The sequence below is a fragment of the Cydia amplana genome, chromosome 7 (genome assembly GCF_948474715.1).
Source record: "Cydia amplana chromosome 7, ilCydAmpl1.1, whole genome shotgun sequence".
Classification (NCBI taxonomy): Eukaryota; Metazoa; Arthropoda; class Insecta; order Lepidoptera; family Tortricidae; genus Cydia; species Cydia amplana.
Window position 1 is genome coordinate 17203287 of NC_086075.1, and position 25467 is coordinate 17228753.

The following is a 25467-nucleotide window of genomic DNA, read 5'->3' on the forward strand; positions in this document are numbered from 1 at the left end:
GAAGCCGGGGAAACGCGAGCGGACGCTCAGTGGTTTTAAAGTACTCTTAGGTTCCGGATGATCCAAAGACTACTATGAAAACTGTATCTCAGGCGTGCGGGGCGGGGTGTTATTTGATCCGGTTGAGGACTAGGTCGGTGGTGAGCACTAGGCCCTTCTGGTAGACGGACTCTGCGAGGTCCTGAGCTAGCCGGGCGGCCTGGAGGCCGTGCTTGCGCGCGAGGAAGCGCGTCTGCTCGAGCCCGCGCGACTGGTGCACCAGCTCGAACGCCTTCTCCACGTCCGCGGATGTCAAGAAATCGGCATCCGCAACATCCCTGGTGTGTTATTTGATCCGGTTGAGCACTAGGTCGGTGGTGAGCACTAGGCCCTTCTGGTAGACGGACTCTGCGAGGTCCTGAGCTAGCCGGGCGGCCTGGAGGCCGTGCTTGCGCGCGAGGAAGCGCGTCTGCTCGAGCCCGCGCGACTGGTGCACCAGCTCGAACGCCCTCTCCACGTCGCCCGGCTCGCCGAAGCGCCGCATTATCATCGGGTTCAGCTCCGGGTACTGCAAATATATAGTGCGTCAAGCAAATCTTGTCAGTAGCAATGTACTGCAAATTAAAGTAGGGTAACACCATGTAACACTCAAAGAGCAGAATTGCGCTAAGAAAAGCAGCAATGTACATCGAACCAAAACGTGTTTATTTTTCCGCCCTTCATACGTCAGTTCGAGTGAATTATCATAACCTCAAATTTTAGTAATGTTTACCGTCAACGAGCATGATTGTACATTGTAGGCACCTTAGCTTTGCTTGAGGTCATGCATGATCTTGGTATTTAATGGTGACAGTAGAAATTTCTCTTGAAATAGAAACGATTCAGAATGTAAACAATAAGATGATGGCTGTCATTCACGATCCACATTCCATAGATAACACACAGATGACACGCGATTTTGGAATTATTCAAACACAGTGTTGCTAACCCGCGATTTTTTAAATTTGCCGCCTTTTACTACTGACAAGATTTGGTTGATCCAGTATAAATCATGTATAAGACCCAACAGTGAAATGTCGGAAGAAGGGGGAATCTTTATCCAGCAGGGGAAGACGGAGTAGAAAAGAAAAGCTTAACAATAGGGTATTTGACAATTTTTCATGAATGGTATATCAGTCGATCAGGTTTGTTTTGAGGATCAAATGTCTGTATCGGACCCATTGTCTTAAAGCAATACAAAAGTCACGAATGATGGTCAAAGTCTGGCACCCGCACTTTACTGACGAAACGCTTCATAGAAAAGGCAACACATCGTGACTTCACCATGTAACGTTAGAAGTTTCGATGTATGGAAAACAAGAAAATTGCGATTTTGTCGGTGAAATATTGCGTTTATGTATATGGTTGCTATACAATATTTTTTAAATAAAATGTAAGGAGTTTAATGATATAATTCTTTTTTTCTTATTTGGAAGACAATTTTTTTTTTAAGGTCTTATATTTTTTTATTAGTCCCATATTTTTTTAAATTTCCAATGTATTGTGATAAATTGCTCATTTTCTATCTATTTAACTAGACTTAGTTATAAAATTCAACATGTGTCAAATACCCTATTCACGAAACTCAATTGCTGCGCATCGTATCGGGCCCAATTCTAAATTTAAGTTATTCCAAGACCACCTCAAACACACACGAAGAGTCACTTCGCGTTTTTGCGAGACCGCGCATACGAAATTACTAGGGAATGCAGAACCGGTACTGTTTAAAAGAACCGGGATTTTCGGTACCGGGCAAAAATGGAACCGGGATTTCCCGGTATTTTCGGTACTTTCGGGACTGCCTTCAAAAATCAGTTTTTATATCAATTTCCAGTAAAAAAAAAAAGCGTAAAACGACCACGGATCTTTCTTAAAACAATAAAAAAGTAGCACAGTGACGGTACACACTTCTTTTATACCATAATATGTGTCTTTAAGTCACACAATCATTAATATAATTTGTTTTTTTTTTCCTAAACTACATGATATTTTTACTATCTTTGTTGATTGGCAAAAACTGAATTGTGGCTCAGTAATGTCATTATTTTTTTTAAATATGCAAGACGTTTTGTGAAAAAGGATAAAAAAAATGATAATTTTCGCATGCGTTCAAAATGGGCTGTGGACCTTCGAACATAATAATAACAGAACTATCAATACGACAAATCAAGAAATTATTCAGCCAGAATTATTAATTCATTTAAAATATCATTATCATATGTGAGTTTCTTATACCGTGTTTGAATTTGATTAATTACAAAATTGACTCTATTTTTGCTTCTAGTTAGTTAATATGAAATAACTAATTGTTCGTATAAAATTATTTATCGTACAAACATTTATGCCCTTAAAGTATCAAATTAACGCAATTTTATATTGTCGGCATTGTCAAACCCATTGACTTTTTTAAACATTTATTTTAATGTAGTGGTCAGCCGTAAAAGTATGTATTACCATCAGCCTTAGATTGATAAAATATTTTTTTTTTTATGAAACATGATATTTCATACTAAGTAACAGAAAGCAGTCAAATATTGTACCGGAAATTTTAGTCCCGAAAATCCCGGGAGTACCGGGATTTTAATTTTGAAATCCCGGTTCTTTTCTTGGCTCTAAATCCCGGGAAATACCGGTACCGAAAGTACCGGGAATTCCCCGGGAGCAAACCCTAGAAATTACCTTTTCGCAAGCGAAGAGCACAGGCGCAGTGGCCAGCCCGAGCTTGAGGTCGGCGGCCGTGGGCTTGCCCATGGCCTGCGCCGACGACACGAAGTCCAGCATGTCGTCCACCAGCTGGAACGACAGCCCGATGTTGCGCCCGTACTGGAACGCCAACTCGCACGTGCTCTCGTCCGCGCCGCTTAGCAGGGCCACCTGGGAACACGTGTCACAACCAGGGATCGGAACCGGTTTTTTGCAAAAACTTAGAAATAAGCATATTTTTCGAATTATTTTATACTAGAAATGTAGGACTCAGTTGTGTTTTTAGGTTACGACTTCGTATTATTAGATTGCTCAATTAGAAATGAAGTAATTAACAAAGAACGAAAAAATACCGTTTCCGTTCCCATACAAAAAATACCGGTATCCGATCCCTGGTCACAACACTACTGTGATGATTATGACAGTACTTGCAATAGGGTATTATACTGCTGTAAAGAGCGCTGGTGGGCTAGCGGTAAGAGCGTGCGACTTGCAATCCGGAGGTCGCGGGTTCGAACCCCGGCTCGTACCAATGAGTTTTTCAGAACTTAACCCCTAGAGCGCCCCAGAATTACCGTAGTATGGAACTCCTATACTAGTTACTAGCACACGTGTCTTGTTAGGGCGCTCCACGGGTTAATATGTACGAAATATCATTTGATATTTACCAGTCGCTTTTCGGTGAAGGAAAACATCGTGAGGAAACCGGACTAATCCCAATACGGGCCTAGTTTACCCTCTGGGTTGGAAGGTCAGATGGCAGTCGTCGCTTTCGTAAAAACTAGTGCCCACGTCAATTACTGGGATTAGTTGCCAAGCGGACCCCAGGCTGCCATGAGCCGTGGCAAAATGCCGGGACAACGCGAGGAAGATGATGATGACTGCTGTAATAGGGTATTAAGTCGGATAGACCATCTAAAGTGGGGGTGGACAGGACACATGCTGAGATGCAAATTAAATAAATGGAGCAAACAAGTCACCCTATGGCACCCAACAGACGGAAGTAGAAAACAAAAACATCCAAAAACAAGATGGGTAGATGAAATCCGCTTAACCCTGGAGCCTTACTGGTCCAGAGTTGCAGAGGACAGAATACAGTGGAGAAGGTTGGAGGAGGCCTATGCCAAGAGGCACACCGAACTGCGGGACATATTGTAGTAAAAATAATAAAATCGACTTAATAACCGTTGTACCCAAGGATCGGAATAAAAGGCTATATAGACATAGATAAATAGATTATACTGCATTCAAAAGAAATTATTTCACATCATGCATAAAATAAAGCACCAGATAATTATTAGAAAAACATAAATAGCAGTTATTTTTAAACACAGGTTCTATTTAATAAATCGGACAGAAATATAAAAAGTAGGTGAATTGACGGTGACGTCACGATGTAATGTTTCAAATAAATTCCATATTAGCAAATCGTGTTGACAGTTCTAAAAAAGAAACTGATTTGACTAGTAGGAAAATACCCTATTAGGATAGCCGATAGTAGTAATAGTACAATGAGTTACGAACGTGCATGGAGGAATTATGAATGAATTCATTGATAAATTTGCCATGCACTTTTACGGTTGATGTTACATTATTCAAATAATGAAATAACAAATTGCCGGCCGAGTGTGATAAAAAAGATTGAGCGAAGCGAGGTCATTTTATAAGAAAAAGGCCGGACACTTCCATCCCGGCCTAGGTATGCGTCGAAGGTATGATGCTTTTTACCTAACCGCTGAAAGATGATTAATAAAATAAGAATTCATCAATGTTGTCAACATAAATAAGTCACCGTACTTTTTTCTGGGTAGTATTCTAAATATTTCGATACATTAAAAGGTCCATAAACCACATAGGTATAACATTCTGCATTAATGCAAGCGTTCTTAAGTTAGGTATGCACTAACAAACGACGAACAGTCTTTATCTCAGCTGTAGCGTTAAACCAGCATTTGCTATTGTCCTCTTTTCTACACCTGATGGCAGAGGTCTACATTGGATGATGGGTATCCTTACGTACGCTCATTTTCACAACCAGCGAGCCAACGAACATATTCTAATTTGCAATATACAGGGTGCTTCCTGTAACAGGAGCAATAAATTAAACTAAAGGCTGTACTCCTCAAACTGACCAACATTTGTTCAGCAACTTTTGAAAATAACTCATGTTTTGATTTTTATTACACTTTATAGTTTATTCTAAGACGCAATGTATTGCAAATTTTGTTATGTTTAAAGCGTGACAAGCAACGTCAAACACACTGATGTCAGCGTACATTAGATATGAGCGCCGCGCCGGCGCGCCGCCGCCGCCGACAAAATTTTCGCGCCGCCGCCGCCGACGCTGCGCTATCGGCGTGGCATCGGCGTGACCTTGGTAGTTACTACTACTTTCGGAATCAGATAATATATTTTTAATCGAGTTTAGATCATTAACGGCGCCACTTCGAATAGTTTAAAGGCATTCAAAAGGTAATATGCCCATATAATTAAAAAATATCGAAGGCAAATGCAAACTTATATGTCTAGTAAAGTAGTAGTCTTGGGGAAACGAAATTATTTAATATCAATTTTAACATCAATATGCTTGTAATAAACATACTGATTTCCTTAAATTTTTATTGTGGAACGTTCCACATTACAATTTATATTGTATATATACGAGTACACTAGACATATGTCAATCACAATGAAAAAAATAACTGTGATCAACTCTGGCTAACGTGAGACTCGAACCCACATCTTTGGATTACCGATCCAATGCATAACTAATTTTGCCAGCTAACCATCCGTCATTTACCGCGAATTTAACCATTGCAAGCATGGTTAAACGTCTTTAAAAGGTATTAAATGGGGTTAATTTTGAGATATTAAGCGTTTCCACGTCCAAATGTCCGGCCGTTGGCTTCGCACGGAAAGGCGTCGGAATCGGGTCTCAAATATACTTGGCCACTGTTCAAATTTCAAGCTTTGCTCTCTCGCAACTCAATCTTTGGCCTTGCATCGTTCGCATGGAATTAAGCCGCTATCTGAACCTGCAAGTTTTTGGCCCTGTTTGGAGCTCAACTTTCGGCCTGTTTTAAAACGCTTGAGCATTGGTCCTTATGCGATCTTAGCTCCATTGTAGCTCGGCCTTTGGCGTCGCACGAATGCGCCCGCAGGAAAGCTCCAAATCTTTAACACTATGGCTTCAGTCTTTATCGGCCTGCGCCCTCGCTCTGCTCTCTTGCAGCCCGGCCTCGCACAGAAGCGCGCCGCAATCAGCGCTCTAGGCGTTCGGCCGTCAGCCAAGCTTACACTTGGCGTTCGATTCTTAGCTGTATGCTTACCTGCAGCTCATCCTCTGGCCTCGCATTGGGAGGCGTCGAAATCAAGTCTTCGGTGTTACATGGAGCTCGGCGTTGGGCCTCACTTTTTGACATAAATTGGTTTTGATGAATCGATATTGGTTAATGACGGAGCTCGATTTTCTTTGGACTGTCGACAAGACGTTTTCCTGATACAGTCAATCCGCAATTTTTAACTTAGCACAAAAGATAAGGGCCTCGCTAAGATCTTCCGGCCAGAGCCTCGCCAAGATTAAGACCGCCTCTGATGCCGCGCGATACCGCTTATCCACAGTTTATACGATATCAATTTTTTTCGTACCATTATTCAATAAATTATCCTTGAAAATAAAAAACATGTTTTTTCGGTAAAATTTTGGTTTGAATTCTTTTTTCATTAATCGAAGGTGTTTCAAGGCCACGCCGCCGATTCGCCGCCGCCGCCGACCAATTTTGACCGGCGCGCCGCCGCCGGCTATATGCCTATCGGCGCTCATATCTAGCGTACATTGAAAGCAATATACATTCATACAAAAAGAGGAAGTCTAAAGGATTCATAATTTTTAAAAGTTGCTGAACAAATGTTGGTCAATTTGAGGAGTACAGCCTTTAGTTTAATTTATTGCTCCTGTTACAGGAAGCACCCTGTATAAAAAATAAGGTCACTTGTACACGTGCGAAGCGTTACCACCGTATTGTACCTGAAGAGAATCCGTTAATACTTACCGCTTTGACGGAGTTGGCGATGAGCGACGCCGTTTTCCTGTACGTCTTGGTGAGGTAATGTGCGAACCGCTCATTCTCAGTCTCCTTGCTGCCCAGTTGCATGAACTCGCCCTGCACGAGGTCTGTTACCACCTGGAATAACACAGAATATTTTGTTAGCACGGGACAAGTAGTTCGTGCGATGACGGAAAGTTGAAAATGCCATTTTATATTTCAGTAAATAACAACTTTTTCTTGGAACATGTTGCGATGGTAACACCGATATATTCTCAACTGACTTTCCTATGGAAGTTACACACACATTGAGGTGTATACATATATATCGCGCGCACATTAAAACGATTTCCGTACTATGGCGTGTCCGCCCTGTGGCACTGTGTTTGCGTTTTATCTCGTCCCCTCGCGGCTTATCCCTCAAGGATAGGGTACTCTCAAAATGGAGTTAAGAGTACATTTGTGCTTAACCTTAAACCACGTGCAACATTCTGATAAGATATTTAACTAAAATTGCTAGTTAGAACGCCGTCTAGTGACTGGAGAATACACTAGGGCATTGCGCATGTATAACACAGATAGCCAATGTGGTTCCTTTCGGTCTATGGTTTATTTGTACTATAGGAAATCAGATAGATGGCGCTATGCACAACTGTGAATCTGAATGCAATTGTCAGCAGAAAAAGCCGGCAAATTTGAAAAGTGTAGGCGCGAATTCATACAGAATACAGATTATGATCTTCGCGCCTTTTTCTATTGCCAATTTGTTTCGCCTGACTATATTTATTATGTATTCGTTTCTTAAATAGGCTTTATAGACACCTTTCCACAGATGCATATCGTCACGTACTCGCTGTCATTGGACACTAAATGTTAGCTTTACGCAATTTAATTATTATAGTTTCATAGTTTGCATTTTAATTGGACTTATTAATTTACGACCGTGAAACAGTCGCACCTAACGACATAGTGGTTAGGAAAGTGAAATGCCATTCAAAAGACAAATAGCAGTAGTAACCATAGCGCAATCAAGAAGAATCTTCTAAATAGGTACCAACACAAAGCAATCAATAATGTATGAGCACCAATTTAAAGCATCATCATTCATACGGAACAAGGCTGCAACAAATTAAGTGCAATCTTTTGTTCTCGTAGTAATTATTTTGACCTATATCTCATTATAATGAAATATTATAGCAAAGATACAAACGATGCAAAACTTAATTATAATAGTTATAATAACACGATTGTACAAGGAAGATGCATATAGCCTAAAATGAAGTGTGTTAAAAATGAAATATGTATTAAGTAGATAAAATGATTAGATTTCGCACGAAGTAGGGTAATTATACAGCAAGAGTGCAGCACCACCTAGTGTAGGTTTCAATATCACTCTAACGATGTATCGTCCCTGCGTCTTATATGGTCCAAATCTGTGATTTGGTTACATATAATTGATATAATATTTCGTTGTATATCTCATATTTTCATTATAATCTCTTCATTTACCCCGGGGGTTGAGATTCTTTTTATATCGTACATAAAAAAATATTAATTAACAAGTATACGCACGCCAGTCGTAACCTAAATGAGTTGTCTAAAGTATTTGATATAGATATATTCAACTGTAGAATTCCTAGCGTGAGACGTAATTTAGTGCAGAAATATTTTGAGTCTTTTGAGTGAGCGTGTTGTCGCCTTTTTGAATACCTATAACTCACTTATTTATTATTCTGTTTTTTTGCCTTAGTCCTCATTATGTTACTAAGTTAGTTAGTATTTTAGTTACACCCAAATTATCCTTATTAGGTATCATTTGAATTCGCTTTGTTCACATATGTGGCTGCGATAGTGCGTAACCTTAGTATAGTACCTATTAGTTTAGTATTATGTCACTACCTGTGAGTTCCTCTAATTGGCTTCCTGTATCTACTATAATCTTTATGTTAATGTCACGGCTGTTGGATCTCCAAATAAATAAAATAATAAAGTCTAAGATGAGTGAAGATAAAGTAGTCATACCTGGCTAAGCACAAGTGTGACGTCATCGCTGCGCAGGCGAGCTATCATCATCGACGCCACAGCGAGGATGAAGTCGCCGGCCATCGCGACCTGGAACCAACACATACACATATTATACACGATTCATACACAGTTAATGAAGTTACCGAGACACTACAGGCTCAGGAGTCACGACTGAACAGCGAATTATCACTGTTTTTTGTCAATCAAGATCGAGACAGTGAACTGTCAGCGTTACGAGTAATTGTTATGATTGACAACCAAAAGTCATCGCATCGCCTCATTAAAAGTTACGAAAATTGTGAATTCTGTAAACTACTAGACAGTACCCGGATTTGCGAACCGCATGTGTCAATATGAATACTGACAAAGTCTACGCATTATGCTGTTGTAAAACCGACTAATCAAGTAATCTGAGATAGAGTTAATTTTTAAACTAATCTAAACAATCTGGACGATTGTCTCACACCATTTTCTACACCTGTCTAGACCTATTTTAACATAGCTTTCAAAATATGACGAGTTTCAACTTAACCGTCAATTGATCGTTTTCTGCGGCAAGGCAAGTTGAATATAACAGAAACAAACAATAGAGACTTCTGGTTATTTAAAACACACTGATTGCTTGAGCTTGGCCTTCTATGGTCGTTCGCATAAATGCCAATGCATTTTGTTGGTAACAATAATTCTGAGACCTACATAATTCGACTTTAATGTCCTTAATGCATGCAAGCAGCTACTTTTAGCGCCAAAGTCGTAATTTACCTCACAGTGAGCTCTATCAATGCCTAGTTTTAATGTGTACGGAAATTGCAATGCCCAATCTAACAAAAGGCCAACTAAAATTGTCGGAGTCTTATCTTACGGGAAACCAACCATTATATTATAGCGAGTCTGATTAAGCGCGCTATATCTTAAAAATAAAATGCGACGGAAAGACTAAAATAAATAAATGAAAGGATGCAAAAACTTTAAACGGGATGGTGGGGAATTTTTAAAAGTAATCGATTGCGTTGTAAGGGCCGCATTGTAAGGGCCTGCGTAAATAAGGATAAAATGAAGTTTATCTTATAAATGTCAACGAGCAAACAGGAATAACTTTATGTTATTGCAAACCGCCTACTGCACTCCAAGTTTTATTTTGTTTTTTTAACACGATCATGTTTTGTAATTGAGGGCATTACAAAGCTATCTGACGGTGAATATATGTTAATAAATTAAGTAGTATAGTATCCCTGCCAATTATTTTAAGTACCGGACGATAAAATAAAAATAAAATGTACCTAGGCAATGTCATGGGCTCCATACAGGCAATACTAGTTTTCCGGGACGATAATCGATCTATCGCCCACATAGCAACGACATTCAAGAAAGGTAGACGTAAATTGCAATTTTATTTATATTTGTATTCTTTAAGTTTTTGTACGGTTGCGACTGTCGCGAATGTTCTGCTATATATGCGTAATAGCTAATTTATATGGCAACCGAGGAATGGATGTAATGGGTATAATAATGGTTATAAAAACTGAATGCTATTGCATACGTTTTTTTTTAAATTAAATATGTATTGTGTTCGTTATCTTCCGCCAAACATCATTTCTAAGAATAATGACGGGGAAAAAGACTGTTCTGAGCTACTTCTTTCTTAGCGTTTATTTTAACTACATATCTACAAACAGCAGACAGTCAAAAAAGCAGAACTTTTACCAACAAGGCAACTTAAGTGGCAGATTTATAGCATCTTTTGAAGCCATCTAGCAACTTTTTCCTATAAATTCGCCACCCAAAAATATACATTTTTCTCCTCCCCCATCATCCTTTCAAACTCCAACTTTGCAACACTAAAAATATCCTGAACGACGTAAAACACGTCTAAACGTTAACGCTTTATTCGCGTTGCGTTTCGTGGTCGCTCATTTCTCCGCTGGTATCAGGAATGTCGAGAAAGTCTGTGATGCGGCGGCATACTAATGGCGTTTCGCTGCCGCTTCCGACGGCACAGCTGGCACGGCCTGGGACTCATTAGCTCACTGGACACTTGTTAGCCTACATCGGGTGGCCGGTCGCACCCACGCGGCGCCTGGGGATCGCCGACAACGGTGGAATTACACTAAGTCGGTGACTTTTACTGGGCACTTATCAATGAACTTAATAGGGAGTTAGGCATTAGTGAGTTAGGCATTAGTGACTGAGCGTCGATACCCGGTGACCGAGCCGAAGATTGTTTGGCCTACTTTCTTTAAGACCTAAAGGATATCTGAATCTGAATCTGATACACGTAATCATATAATGACTTAGCAATCGCACATAATGCTTTACTCGTACCGTACTCGTAAATTTGTGTATCCTTATGTCATTATGCAGCCGTGCGATGGCCAAGTCATTATACGTATTACAAATTAAAAATATCTTATTGATACGGTTTTAACACCTCCTGGCACTGATTAAAATAACCGACTTGGTTTCACATTACATCTCAAAACTTTTTTGTAGTAGAAGCTTTGCGAGACTTGCACCTTTTTACATGTAATGTTTGTAATGGGATTAATGGTTTCAAATAAGATAAGAAACTAAATTTATAATTCGTATAAAAAATATTCACAGTTTATTAATACCTAATTATAATTAGATACCTACACGGAACTATTTTTATCGATACAGAATTCATTCAACATTTGTAATGGTCACGTCATTCGCGATTAAGTAGGTTATTCTTATTCATTATTCGTTAGATAATTATACATTTTGCCAATATCTGAGAAACACAATATCGTTACTAGAAGTAAGAAGTAAGGTGTTACAAATAAGTATGTTTATTACTTAACGCTTACATTGCAAACAACAGAAATGTCAAAACCAAAGTATACAAACAATGTGCTTCAAACGTTAAAACCTGCCCACTAGCATCGCTAAATAATAAATTGAAACATTACTATTCTCACTAAAGGTCAGAACAATATAATATGAGGAAGCATATTAGCTACACGCGAAACTACATGCCATTTTGAACTCCCACATAGACCTCTAGTGTTCATTGCCATAACGATGTCATGGCAAAATATATTACACTTTTTTTTACTAACAAGCTCATTAAAACTGATTTTGAAAGTGACTGAGATGAATAATAGGTACTTTATTAGTGTCAATGACAGTGCTCATTGGATTAGGCTAATTGAAAACGATGTTTTCTTTTTCTAGTTTCACTGAGGAAAATACAATCAAGCCAATATGAATCGATTATGTCTAAATATTATCATTAAATAGAGCTGTAAATCCGCATATATGCACGAAGACGTATAATTACGTAAGAAAACAATGTAAAGCCGTATTGCATACATGTTCCGGATGACATCATAACCTTTATAAATAAACGGTCAAGTTACATTGTAAAGTGTAAGCTTCCACAATTAAAGAGACATCAGTGGCGGTGCGTCAAACATATCCATAGGCAAGCCGAGGCTAATTTGGCTTACATATTTCCTTTACAACTCTGCTCCAACATCCAAAAACAGGCAAGCCGATGGGAATCGGCTTTTATGGACGCGCCGCCATTAAGAGACATTGACGCAGCGGTACAATTTGATTAAAAACCGAATGTTACTGTACAATGTGGACCGTAAAAGTGGTCGTTGTAAATACTAATTAGTTTGACTGCTACTTTGAATAGCCAATGACAGTTGCAGACGCAGTGGGCATGGCACACAAAAAGTCTGCAGGGTTACGCATGTCTCCGGCATTTGGAAAACTGTTTAACTGCAGCGCTCGGTATAATGGATTATAGGTATCATCATATTCCTCGCGTTGTCCCGGCATTTTGCCACGGCTCATGGGAGCCTGGGGTCCGCTTGGCAACTAATCCCAATAATTGGCGTGGGCACTAGTTTTTACGAAAGCGACTGCCATCTGACCTTCCAACCCAGAGGGTAAACTAGGCCCGTATTGGGATTAGTCCGGTTTCCTCACGATGTTTTCCTTCACCGAAAAGCGACTGGTAAATATCAAATGATATTTCATACATAAGTTCCGAAAAACTAATTGGTACGAGCCGAGGTTCGAACCCGCGACCTCCGGATTGCAAGTCGCACGCTCTTACCGCTAGGCCACCAGCGCTTTAGTTCAATGGATTATAGGTATAATAAAAATAATAACCACAAAAAGTACATAAATATTAAGAAAACAGTAGAATCAATTGAACTTGAATTAATAAACAGTCGAATAAGTCTGAATAGTTTAAGATTCAGCACTAATAATTCTGACGCGCATAAAAGAAGGAAAAATAAATTAAGGACTTTTTAAGCAAATAAAACACTTTTATTCCTAATCCTTTGAATCAAATATAGATATCATCTGAACATCATTTACTCGTTCTATTCGGTGAGAATAGGGTTACTTTATTATAATATTGGAAAAAAAGTTAGTGCGAGTACATTGAATTGTTTCAGATTTAACAAATTCAAGTAAATGTGTTGGAATTTTATATAATACAAAGAAAAGAGACAGGGGCAGTATACTGCCTACATAATCTCTGTAAACTGTGATATCCAGATGGCTAACTCTACTAATTTTGGCACATGTGTCCTATTAATTAGTACAGCAGCGGTTTGATTCGGTACAACACTGGCAATATAACGGATCGGTCACGGGAGGCGGTGGCGCATCGCGCGCGGTTGGTTGCGCAAATCGCGCACGCATTAACACACTTTCTGCGGCGACTATCCGGGCTAAAAAAGCGTCCGTTACGCGCGCGGGAAGTACGCCACGGTGGCACGGCATCCCTGTAACCAGAGGGCTTACCACGAAAACCGAAATTCCCAAATTACAAGGATTTTGCTCTTTTACTCCAATTGGGGTACTCGTAATTAGAGTGACAGAGAAAGATGCCCACAATTTGCGAACTTCGATTTTCGCGGTTATAGCCCTGGGCCTTGTAAAGCTTATCAGAGTGCTTGTCTCAATGAGGATCATGACACAGGCCGCGCAAAGTCAAAAACGGCAGTTCTGGTCAATAGGCCTCTCGTCATTCGTCAAACACATTTCTATAGGATTATTGTTTTCGGTTTACACCTGTGAAATTGGAACTAGCAGCTTTTTAATTTAAGGCCCCGTGACGCAACGAGATTATCAACGCGATTAAATAAATAAGTCTTGTTACGGTTAAAGTATAATGAAATAGTTAAAAGAAATGTTTGACGTATCAAAATATAACATTAATGTAGAAAAATATTGCTAGTAATTATACCTAATATGTGCGTGAAATTTAATTAGACATAGTAGTCGGCTAAGTAAAATTTAACAGTTATCAAAAGCATGAAGCATAGCGATAGTAATGGAGAGGTCACTCGAGCGAGGCTACCGCGATGCGGAAAATTGACTTTTTATGCTATCATTATGTTAATCAATCAAAATAATTGATTGTAATATAGTTGATGTTTGATAAAAGATATGTAACGTACATGTGTAAATTAAGACTTACACGACCGGTTGCTTGGTAGTTCTAATAATCTAGTGGTTTTGAGATCGCGTACCCGGTAAATGTATTTTAAAAGTGAGCATCAGTACTATCAGTAGGTACTTAACTTATACCTTTAGTTTTCGAGCCGCTACGCTGTATAATTAAGCTATTGTTCCCGAAAAAATACTTAATAGGAAGTATTACTGCAATGTTCTGCTGCCAGAGTGCAGCACTAGCGCCTTTTGTAAACCATAGAGTAACTTACACAAACTGTGCCTTAAACTGTTTTTTAAATACATATATGACATTGATACATCAAGGCGGTTTGTTTACGAAAAGCCCACCGGGAAACGCGAAATCGAAAGTCAGCTATCTGCCTCTTTATCGCTCAAATATACAAGAGTGATAGAGAGGTTAGATAACAAAATGTCGACTCTCTCGTTTTCGGTAGACCCTTAGATTGTGACCGATTGTGGAGGTGGCGCCCCCTACGCAGAGTTTCGCGTAATATACCCTATTATATCAAAATTACATCGTATTCTAAGTAGTACCCGTAATATAAGTTTTTGGCCCTACTTGTGGCTAATTCGATAAGATCATCTACTTAACATTTGTATCATTACTGTTCTAGTTCTCACCTATGCAAAAGGGCTAATTAACAAACGTGGGTAGATCATACCACATATCATATCGCAATTGGAGCTTGTAGGTATATTTAAAAGTGTGTCTCCCATGATAAGAGTGAAAGGCTTTCTCAAGAACGCGTCGAAAGTCCGCCCAACGCGAGCCACATGAATAATTTACCAGAAAAATCTCTACGATTTCACATGGACTTAATTCTGAACGCGTTGAAGTTTCTATTCCGTAATACACTTAACATTAGACGTATGTATAATTGTTTATTGGCATAAAATGTTCTCCGAGTCGGATAAGCATTATAATAATAATGGTTGTTATTAAGGGCCTTATAAAGTTGCAGTTGAGAAATAATTTCAATCGAACCTCAAGGCGACTTAGTGGCAATCACCCCGGTAGTCGAGGCGGTACGGGAAAAACAGTGAAGTATTTTTATGTTTTTATTTTCAGTGACTATTTTTCTGCAAGACTGGCCGGTTTGAAGGTTACTTGGAGTGGGATTTCGTCATGGTTCTGGTATTAAAGACTGGTCCATCATTCGGTTTTAGTGGCAGGTTTCGCAAGGCAGCCTTGACAGTGGTGGCCGGCAGGTGGCGGTGGCGGCGGACGGAAGGTGAATGTGGCGCGGGATGTGTGTCACCCGGTCGGCCTTGACTCCCCTCCCTCCCTGCTGTCGGAACGTGGATCTTAAGTGAAGAATTTAAGAGCTATCCCAAACAGGTGTGAAATATGCCAGTCCGTAAACGGGAAGAGCCTAGAGGGAGTGTCGACAAAGAAGATTGTTAAGCACTCGTTTGCGTTCTGCGTATTAACCACTCGCGCAGACTGGCTCTCTTTCTACTGTCGTGTTTTTCGCTGGAGTCAGAGTCGCGTTGTGACTACTCAACTCAATAAAAACTTGCTGATATATCTTGAAGCAGGCAAAGCCCGAGTGTGAAACATTTAAAGGTGCTTTCACAATATGGTTTAAAGGCAAAGGCCGAATTTCAATTAATATAATTCATGAATAAACCTAACACAAGTGGTACAGCAAAAAATTTACAAGACTACAGTACAAGTTCATGTAACGTCACAGAACGGTCGATATGAATTATTTACGCGAGTGCTTTATATACCGTGATTTACCATTTAAATTAAAGAACAAAAAACAGCCTGTCGAAAAAGAATGTCCAGTTTGTGGAACCGATCTACCTTGACCCATCGCCGGCGAAATATGTAGTTTGTTTACATATCATTTGAATTCGTGATACGTTTGGAATTTCTGTCCTGGTTTAAGCTGGCACACATAAAAATACCGCCTACCCCAATGTCCTAATTGAGAGTTCTGGGCAAGTTATTTCACCGATTCTGCAGTCTTTAATAAAATGTTTGATACACGACAATATATTTTACTAAGTATATTACTAGCTGTTAGGTTCTAGCAAAATGAAATTCCATCATAGACACAAAATTCAAAGTAAGCCGCATTAAAAAAAACCGGCCAAGTGCGAGTCGGACTCGCGCACGGAGGGTTCCGCACCATCAACAAAAAATAGAGCAAAACAAGCAAAAAAACGGTCACCCATCCAAGTACTGACCCCGCCCGACGTTGCTTAACTTCGGTCAAAAATCACGTTTGTTGTATGGGAGCCCCACTTAAATCATTATTTTATTCTGTTTTTAGTATTTGTTGTTATAGCGGCAACAGAAATACATCATCTGTGAAAACTTCAACTGTCAAGCTATCACGGTTCGTGAGATACAGCCTGGTGACAGACGGACGGACGGACAGCGGAGTCTTAGTAATAGGGTCCCGTTTTTACCCTTTGGGTACGGAACCCTAAAAATGAGCTTAATTTAATGTGATGATCAATTTTTATGCATCAACAGGTAGACATAATATCCATATGATCAAATAACGTTTTATCGAAGTATTTCGTACCGCGCGTGGCCCTGGTCCGATCGGTTGCGAAACCCACCTCTAGTGGCGATTAATGATCGACGAGTGGGGCATCGTTTCGACACCAACCAACACTTATTCACTAATCAATTTCAATACCATTGTAATACCAATTCAATGTTGATATCAATCCGTCGCACTCGTACTTATATGAGTGAGTATGAGAGCGGCTCGCTCGCTCGCACGTGTCTAATAAGTTTTTAATATCATTTTGACGCGTCAATCGTGCGTTTGAGAAAAGGCTCCGGCTAAACGGAGGGGTATGTATGCTATGCACACGTACCGCTATAAATCCGGTTACAAACGTTACCGGTTGAATGGTAATCTCTAATGAATCAATAGCAGTATGTTTTAAAATCTTAATGACATTGTAGGCGAGTACTAGCGTCTAGCAGTGAAAGTCGGAGACGAGCAGCGACCTTGACACGGTGTCGTTCACTTCAATCGAGGATTTTTGTGTGTAAAGAACTACGTAAACATCAATACGACACCTCGTACTTTCACAATCGAATTTTACCGTGTTGTTATATACGTCATACAGTAATTTGTTACGTTTTTTTTAAAGCGAATCGATTCATGCATACGGTTGGGTGAAAGTTTCAGTTCATTGACCAAAAATCGAGCGAGTCAGCGAGCAGACTAATTAGTAATTAATATCCATATTCGATTGTGTGGTATTAAGAATCTTCTAATCGTCAGATTTAAAAACTATATGTTATTTATAAGGCGGTTTATTTCAACGGCATTTTAGTTGTTATTATCTTGAACTTTGTTTCGATCTTTATAAAGAATTGTAGCTGACACTGTCCCAATTATAAGCAGTTGTGGCGCAACGGCTTTAAAATATTCAGAAAATGAATATTAGTTTAGGGTAGGATAACAAGTTACGAGGTTACGGCCCGCGGCCGCGCGTCCGACCCACTTCTCGGCGTGTACAGTTAGCTATACTGCGACCAGTTTTTGCTTCGCACTCTTTATACGAGCGGTCGAAAGTGTTGCTCGAATTTTGCTTTCGACGACCGACCGGTCGCAGAATGACAAACGCATTAATGGAAAGTCCTTTCGTTCTTTATTAAGACGAATTAGGCTAATAGAGTGATGCAAGATATTATGTTAATAAAATTGCACAGTGATATAGACGCGTTGCCTAGGCTTCGAGCTTGGCGCGGCCGCGAGGTGTGTCGCACGCGCTTTACTAGACATCAACGGGCGGCAACTAGAGTCGCAACTTTGTATAATGATAAAGTCGACTCTTGTTAATTCAAACCTGCGATAATTCGAACCTCTCTATAATTCGAAGTTATCACGAGTTCCCTAGAATATCTCTTTATATTTCGAAATAAATCAATACATTTTTAAGCACTTGGTAATTCGAACAAAAATAATCATCGCTAAGTAAAAATACGACGCGTTAATTCGAACTCATAGGCGTCAAACACTTTACAATTCAAAGTTAATCAGATTGCAGCCCTCACAGAGGCAATAATAGACCGCACATTTTGAGACAAGTTCAAATTTTTCGTTGCATTCTTTCGTTGGTTATGTGTACCTACAGATTAAAAGTTAGTGTTGAAAAGAAGGAGTTAATCGAAAAAATGGAGGTAGAGGTGGGAAGACACGTGATGTTGCAAAAGAATTTTCATCAATCTCAGCAATGTGCATTGAAGCAAACTAATATTTCAGACTTCTTCCGAAACTAACCTTTTCATATTGTAAAAAAATAGTAGTTAATCAATATTTGATTATTGCCAACCTACTCAATAATTCGAACTTTCATATTTTTTCTCTCAAAATTTTCGAACCATTTGATATTTCAAACTCTCGATAATTCGTAATATTTTAAAAGTCCTTCGAGTTTCGAATTAACGAGAGTCGACTGTAATGATAAATAGGAAATTTATATTCCCACGGTGACTGCAGAAATAAAGAGCAACCCAGAAGACAATTACTTTACATATTGTGTATGCCCAAAGGAAATATATATTCTCAGTTAAATGTTAATTATCAATAAGTCGAGTTTGTTGTTTTATAGCGCTAGAAGCAATTGACGCAAGATTTAAATGACGAATCGTCAGTGAGATTGTCTAGGTTTTTTAAGTTTATTTTTACAGCACTAGTAATTAAGCATTGTCGGAGATTAATTTTTGAAGTAAGCTAAAAAACAGACGTGTGAATAAGGCACCCCATTAACATAACCAAGTGTAACAAAGTAGAAAGGAAGCCAATAAAAACGAGGAAAAGTACATTGTTATTAAATCATTTTAAACTACGGCGCAACTCAAAATTCCACGAGTCAAATTAGTGGGGTAATAAAACGTGATTTTAACTTAAATTACCACACTCACATAATTAGTAATCACTATAATGAAGGCTCGGGGAAAACTCCGAATTATTCGCGATTAAAAAACTGGTCAATATGCAAGAAAAGAAAAGGGCAGTCTGCGGACGAGTTCCCTGAATGGAGCTTTAGCAACAGCGAAAGAATGCTGGTCCATTCGTCATCTCGGCAGGTGTAAAAAGCAATTTACCTTCTGCAATTATACGAATTGCGTATTATGTTAATTTGGCGTTATAAAATGTATGAACTGTCTGAGTATCGGTTAACATTTGCATTTTTATCATTGCGTTTTTATCTCATTTGCAAGTTTAAGTGTACGCCATTGTCCAGCTATTCTTGATAAAAATACTCGCTTGAAGATGATTCGGAGCTTTACGTAAGTTGACATTTGTAAAGCTCACTTCAAAATTCTTGGTATTGTTCTGGCCAACACCTGATTATTTTCGATAATAAGACACCTTACATGGATTGCGTAATGATCGGTTCGTCATAATTGAACGTTGGGTGACAACTTCATTCACCATCTTGGAAGAAGCAGAAATAACGTGTAATTTGTACAAAATCATTTAAATGTAGAGTTTACATACACTTAACTGTCGAAAGTTTTCAACAAATATAAATAAAACCTGTTTAAAAGCAAAAGTTCCGAGCGAAAATACAACATACGAGTTTAAGATTCTTGTGAAAAAGAAACGTTGCGTCTTTGTAAATATGGAGTATGTATTATCTGTTTGGTACACATTAGTTAATTACCCCGATGCACTATACTGTCAAAAAAAAGTGATCGACAGAAATCTATTTGATCTGCAGCGCTTATTGAACCAATCTGAATGGTAAATTACGTCAGTTAAGCCGGATCGTAAGGTTAGTGACCCTGGCTCCCGCATCGACACCTGACGCATCAGTGACTGATGACGCCGAAACTCGGAGAAAGCTGCCACCGTGGCTGACGGACTCGGTTACGTGTCCTTCCGTCTGAGACCAAGCGACATGTAATCTCAATACAAGCTTTTTATTTAACGTCTTGCATCATACTGCCATCTAGATGATATCAGCGCATCTAGACCTATACAATACAGATCGTCAGCGATCTTAGCTCAATAACAGAAAGCGTTAATAATTAGACAATGACAAATTGCTACACTATGTGGAAACCTAATTAGAAAACGTTTCATTGTCCTAATATTGCATCAAATTAGTGAAAAGATTAAAACCATCAATGACTACTAATGAAATCTTGTCGTAAAATAAGCCGGTTTGCCTTCGCAATAGACCAATGATGTTGAGTAATCAATGAACATATGAGAACACAAGCATTATGTAAGTGCTAATTTACTCGTAAATGTATGTATACGGATATCCGTTGGACGAAAAGGGCGCGGTATGAAGTGTCAGAACCTTGCGTCAGACAGAGACAACGTAAAGAAAGATCGACACCTGACGCGGGCGGAGGTCGAAACGAGATACACATAGAAAACGCCGAGAGATCCGCACTTTCCTTCAAACACATTACAAAGTATCACGTTACGCGCAACAACTGCAAAAATGTATAAAAATTCATAGCGCGTATACGGCTCATTTAAACTCGCTATTCTGCCACATAGCTGTTGGAACAATAAGTATCGTGACATATTCTGAACAATGGTCTGAGCGATAGGAATCGCCAATTCGACGCTGACGTAGTGTTCTTCTTCAACCTTGCCTATTGTGCGCGTACGCATCTTTATATAGAGCATGCTTATTATGCGTGCAGGTCGATGACTGTATTACAATACTTATTTTAAATATCATAATATTTTGACAAGTAAAATTAATCATGAAACCACCATTCACCATTCTTATAGAACCCACAATGAAATCCTAACAGAATACGAAGAAATCGATAATGAACAAGACTTGCAAAAAGCGCGTTCAGAATCGAGGAAGACGACTCCCAACCACTCTAACAAGAGTAAATGAACCTTCTTATTTCCAAATAAATCAATAAGTCGCAAAAACGGCCTTCAGCGGTCCTTATAAAGTCATCACTTTTAAGTATTAACACAATTCCGATGTGACATAACGTGGAGAGTACATAATGCTAGTCCAGGCATAGTAACAATGTCATAAACGAATAAGACGATAGGCAAACAGACACACCTAGCTAACGATGCCATTTACGTACATGACATGTACATATATTTACGTACGGACGGTAACAACTCTGAGAGGAACTGCCTACAGAACCAACATTTGTGTATTTGAATGACATAACTCCAATACAGGTTATTGGATGAACTTGTGAGCGAACTGATAAAACATCCGCTAGACCGAATTTGGTAGTCGCAAATATTGCGACACGTAGACGACAGGTAGGTAAAGGAGCCAGAGCTAGAACTAAATGATTTATGGCTATTACTTTATTTTCATATTTTAACCTCGTAGGTTCTTGTTTAAGTACAAATTAAATTCTAGTTTTAAATTCTTGTACAAATAAAAAAAAGATTCAAATTAAAAAGCTCAAAAATTGGCCTGCGTCTTACAAGGGTACCATGTGGATGTGGATTATAAATACAATAATAAATAAATAAATATATATTTGGGGATCGTTTATAAAATTAAAATTTGTCTCTTTGTCAAAAGATAAGGCGAACGAATTACGAAACCCAATTGTATTGGCCATAACCGCTTCGACGTCAATTTTTAGGTACCTAACCTACGTACTGTACCAGGAATGTAGAAATTCGTTTTATCGGCTTTCGGTAATCGAAAAGATCATCTGTATGAATGTTTTATTATTAAATATTTATATTTAATGCTCATTTGCAATTATACATTCAAAAACTCTTCAAACAGTCGTGTAAGAGTCTAATTGTACTACTATTTAATCATAGAAGATTCAATTCAAGCTGCAGCTAAATATTTGTCATTAATTTAAATGCCGCGAATACAGTTTACAGCACGTGAACAAATAACATGCTATATCTATGATAAACACATACGGATCGTCTCACTCAATAGCAAAGGTCAAATCGAGTCAAATTACTCAATATGCAACCTACATAAAACGGAGAAGTGGGTTTACACATCTAATTTATAGAAACCACATTATATTTGATCATTGATCGAAGATCTTACGTCGGAGACCACCGGAAGGTATAACCGCGGGGCATTACTGAGCATTTAATCTGTGAAGGACGAATGGAACGCGTGGCGCGTACAAGTTGAATAAATGAACCTTTATAGCTTTAAAAACTAGCTTTGACTTTGTTGGCCGCTCCATCTGTATTCCTACCGTGGCATTCCTTTGTTTGCATCACCACTGGAAGCTACGCATCAGATTCGCATTTTCTTCCTAATTCTACATTTGTCGTAGTAACCATGATATGAATTACAAGCATACGCTTAGTGCCGCAGATGCTTACGAAAATTGCCTTGACGAAACTAATGGCTATAATAGGTTTAACAAATATATTCCTTTCAAGAGGGACAGATTGCATAATGATCGTGTCTCAACGTACCTTCGTACGGCTTCTGTTTTGGAGACACGTGGGGGATAACATATTCAAGTATTCACGTTTTTTATGGACGAGCATTGTTGCATTAATGGTGTTTCTTAAGAAATGGGAGTGCCAAAACAGGCGTGGCTCACTCTGCGATTTCGTCGCTTTGCTACAGGTAGCTAAAAGTAGATCCGTTCCACACCAATTTTGGTGGCTAGCCATAAGCCGCGCGTGACGCTGTCACCACCTAGCGACCATATCTGTGCTGATCGTAACAGACGCGTTTTGTTAGAGTGAGTCTTCTGTACCTAGTAGGTACTATTATTTATTCTGTGGCCAAAAGAACAATTTAATTTCTGGCGCAAGCTCTTAACGCTCGTTGATCTGCTAATTACAAGGAATTGCTAGAAAATGTCCGAGTTTGTCCTTATATTGAAATTAGATGAAATAGACTAAGCAATTATAATTAAGTTGACTGTTCCATTGACAAAGTATACCTCTTTACCGGATTAACAGTCGTAAACATAGCAATCTGTATAATTATCCGTATATATACGATCAGTGGAAGGTGCGGCTACACCAAAAACTGTTGAAGATATGGCCGCGGGGCACTTTCACCGGGGGGTCGCGCAGCTTTCGTAGGTACGAGGCCTGTCTGAGACGCCGCTCTTAGAAGGTTACAGTACGTTAAATACACACGCGGACACCACCTGTCTCACTCGTGCGCTGGCGAGAGAGAAAGGGAGAGTAGATTAAATTCGATTACAAACATGAGATAGCCCGCCGCCGGTGACGACGCGCTCCACTTCCCACAGCTCATAATATTTCTTGTTTCCTTCAGATTGGGGCATAAGACTAGGAATCCTCTAGACGGAGTTTAAAGCAATAAATCATGAAACCGATGCTGCCAAAAATACGGGGGTGCGGGGGGACGAGGTGAGCGAATCCCGTGCCGTGATTGGTCCGTTCAAAGACACGGACCAATCACGGCACGGGATTCTGACACTTTGACTCGAAGATGGAGTAAAACTACCGTATATAGTGGCAGAGGCTACCCCCTCTGCCACTATATACGGTAGTTTTACTCCATCCGTTACTATGCTCAGTCTAGAGGATGTCTTGTCTGTGGATTGGGGCAATAACCTGTGACCTAAGAACCTACTGTCGGCGTCACATTTACAACTTTCTTTTCAAATAAAATCGGGTCAAATAATTCGTTGCACGGTTAATGATACCTAACGAGAAAGTAAAAGTTTTACGCGTTGATTAAATATTCAATAGCGACGTCAATTGGCAAACGTACGAGTGTGACTGGCTAATACGTCAGTGCAAAAATCGCTTTCTATGGGACTGAAAATGAAATTGAATACGCCTCACATAGGTCGACAGTTCAATATTTAAATAACAAATGGGTAAATATGTAATGTGGTACGGATCTTGAGCCTAAAATCAATATTGCTAAAGCCAATACATGTAGGGTTGGTATCGCATGTTATTTTCCTCCAGGACCACAAAGTTGAATTCCTAAAATGTTGAAATCCCAAAATGTTGGATTCTCAAAATGTTGAATAATGTTTTCACGAATATCACTGATATCAGACTAAATCAATAGGTAGGTAGGTTAGGTTCGTTAGGTAGCTTCAGATGTCCGAAGGGCAAACCGCCTAGAAATAGGAGCCCCGCGAATCTAGTTAAGTTCAAGTCAAAGTCAACATTTTGGGATTTCAACATTTTAGGAATTCAACTTTGTGGTCCTGGAGGGTTATTTTTGGTACAAGCAGGTTGGTATTAAGGGCCAATCCTCATTTAAGTATATTTGCGTCAACCCTCTCTTTCAATGTCAGGTTAACTGGAAGAAATTAAAGGGATAAGTTTGCCTTTGACTGCCTATCCTGTGCCATATATTTATGTTCTGTGTTTTGTACAATAAAGAGTTTATACATACATACATATATAATGTCCACTTATCATGTATTCATCTAAGAATTGAGTTAATTAAAAATAATTAACATACAATAAGCAAAAAATCGTATGAGACCGGTCGGTTTAAAATGACAAATTATATTAAAGGAAAAATTGGCATGTTGTATTTAATTACGTTCTCAATTAACTATAAAATATTTTTTCGTAAAAAAATAAACAATCAAAACAGATTAACATACAATAACCAAGAAAATGTCAGACTTAAGTCTACTTACTCCGCCTGTATTTCTTTTATCTAGTTTTAAATTTTAAATTATATCTACCTACGCATGTGACGTCACACAACACCTCTCCATTATTTACGTAATTTTGAACGAACTCTACGAGAGTAGAAACGCTGGCCCTACAAAGGACATACACAGTTTTGGTGTTCTCATATTTTGTGTTTGCTGTTCCCGAAAGTTCAGAACATTCGTAATACAAATGCTAACTATTTTGATACACCCTTTTTAAACTACATGGGGCCCGTTTTGGAAGGTGTAAGTCACAGAAATTAGTCTCCTGTGTCCTTAATACCTGACAGGTAGGAGGCATATTCGGATTTTGTATGTATGATTCACAAACGTCAGGCCGATTAAGTATGACCGACATAATTAACAAGTATTCAAGATCAGCACTTTCAGGAGCAATAGAAACAACTGTTTTCCTGTTAGTGTGTGAGCGAACTGCTGGTAGCATTGTTTAATTAAAAGCATAGAAAGTTCTTTGTATAGTGCCGCCGAAGGCCCGGCACCGAGACTTCAATGAGACGCCTTTTGAATGGCGTGATCTTAACCCAGATTTTTCACGATCGCGACCCAAATTGACGTTACGACTTGTGATGTTTAGAGTAACAATACCCTATTATA

General features: G+C 39.1%; 1 protein-coding gene across 1 annotated transcript in view; it reads right to left on the reverse strand.

The window, feature by feature from the left end:
- Positions 1–324: 324 nt before the first annotated feature.
- LOC134649585 (all trans-polyprenyl-diphosphate synthase PDSS1) overlaps positions 325–25467 on the reverse strand; it is an 83855-nt gene continuing 58712 nt past the window's right edge. The window contains exons 5-8 of the mRNA XM_063504402.1: positions 8790–8879; positions 6774–6905; positions 2698–2892; positions 325–547 (exon numbers count right to left, since the gene is read on the reverse strand). Coding sequence (XP_063360472.1) covers positions 326–547; positions 2698–2892; positions 6774–6905; positions 8790–8879 — 639 coding nt within the window. The 3' untranslated portion in view covers position 325. The remainder of the gene's footprint in view (positions 548–2697; positions 2893–6773; positions 6906–8789; positions 8880–25467) is intronic.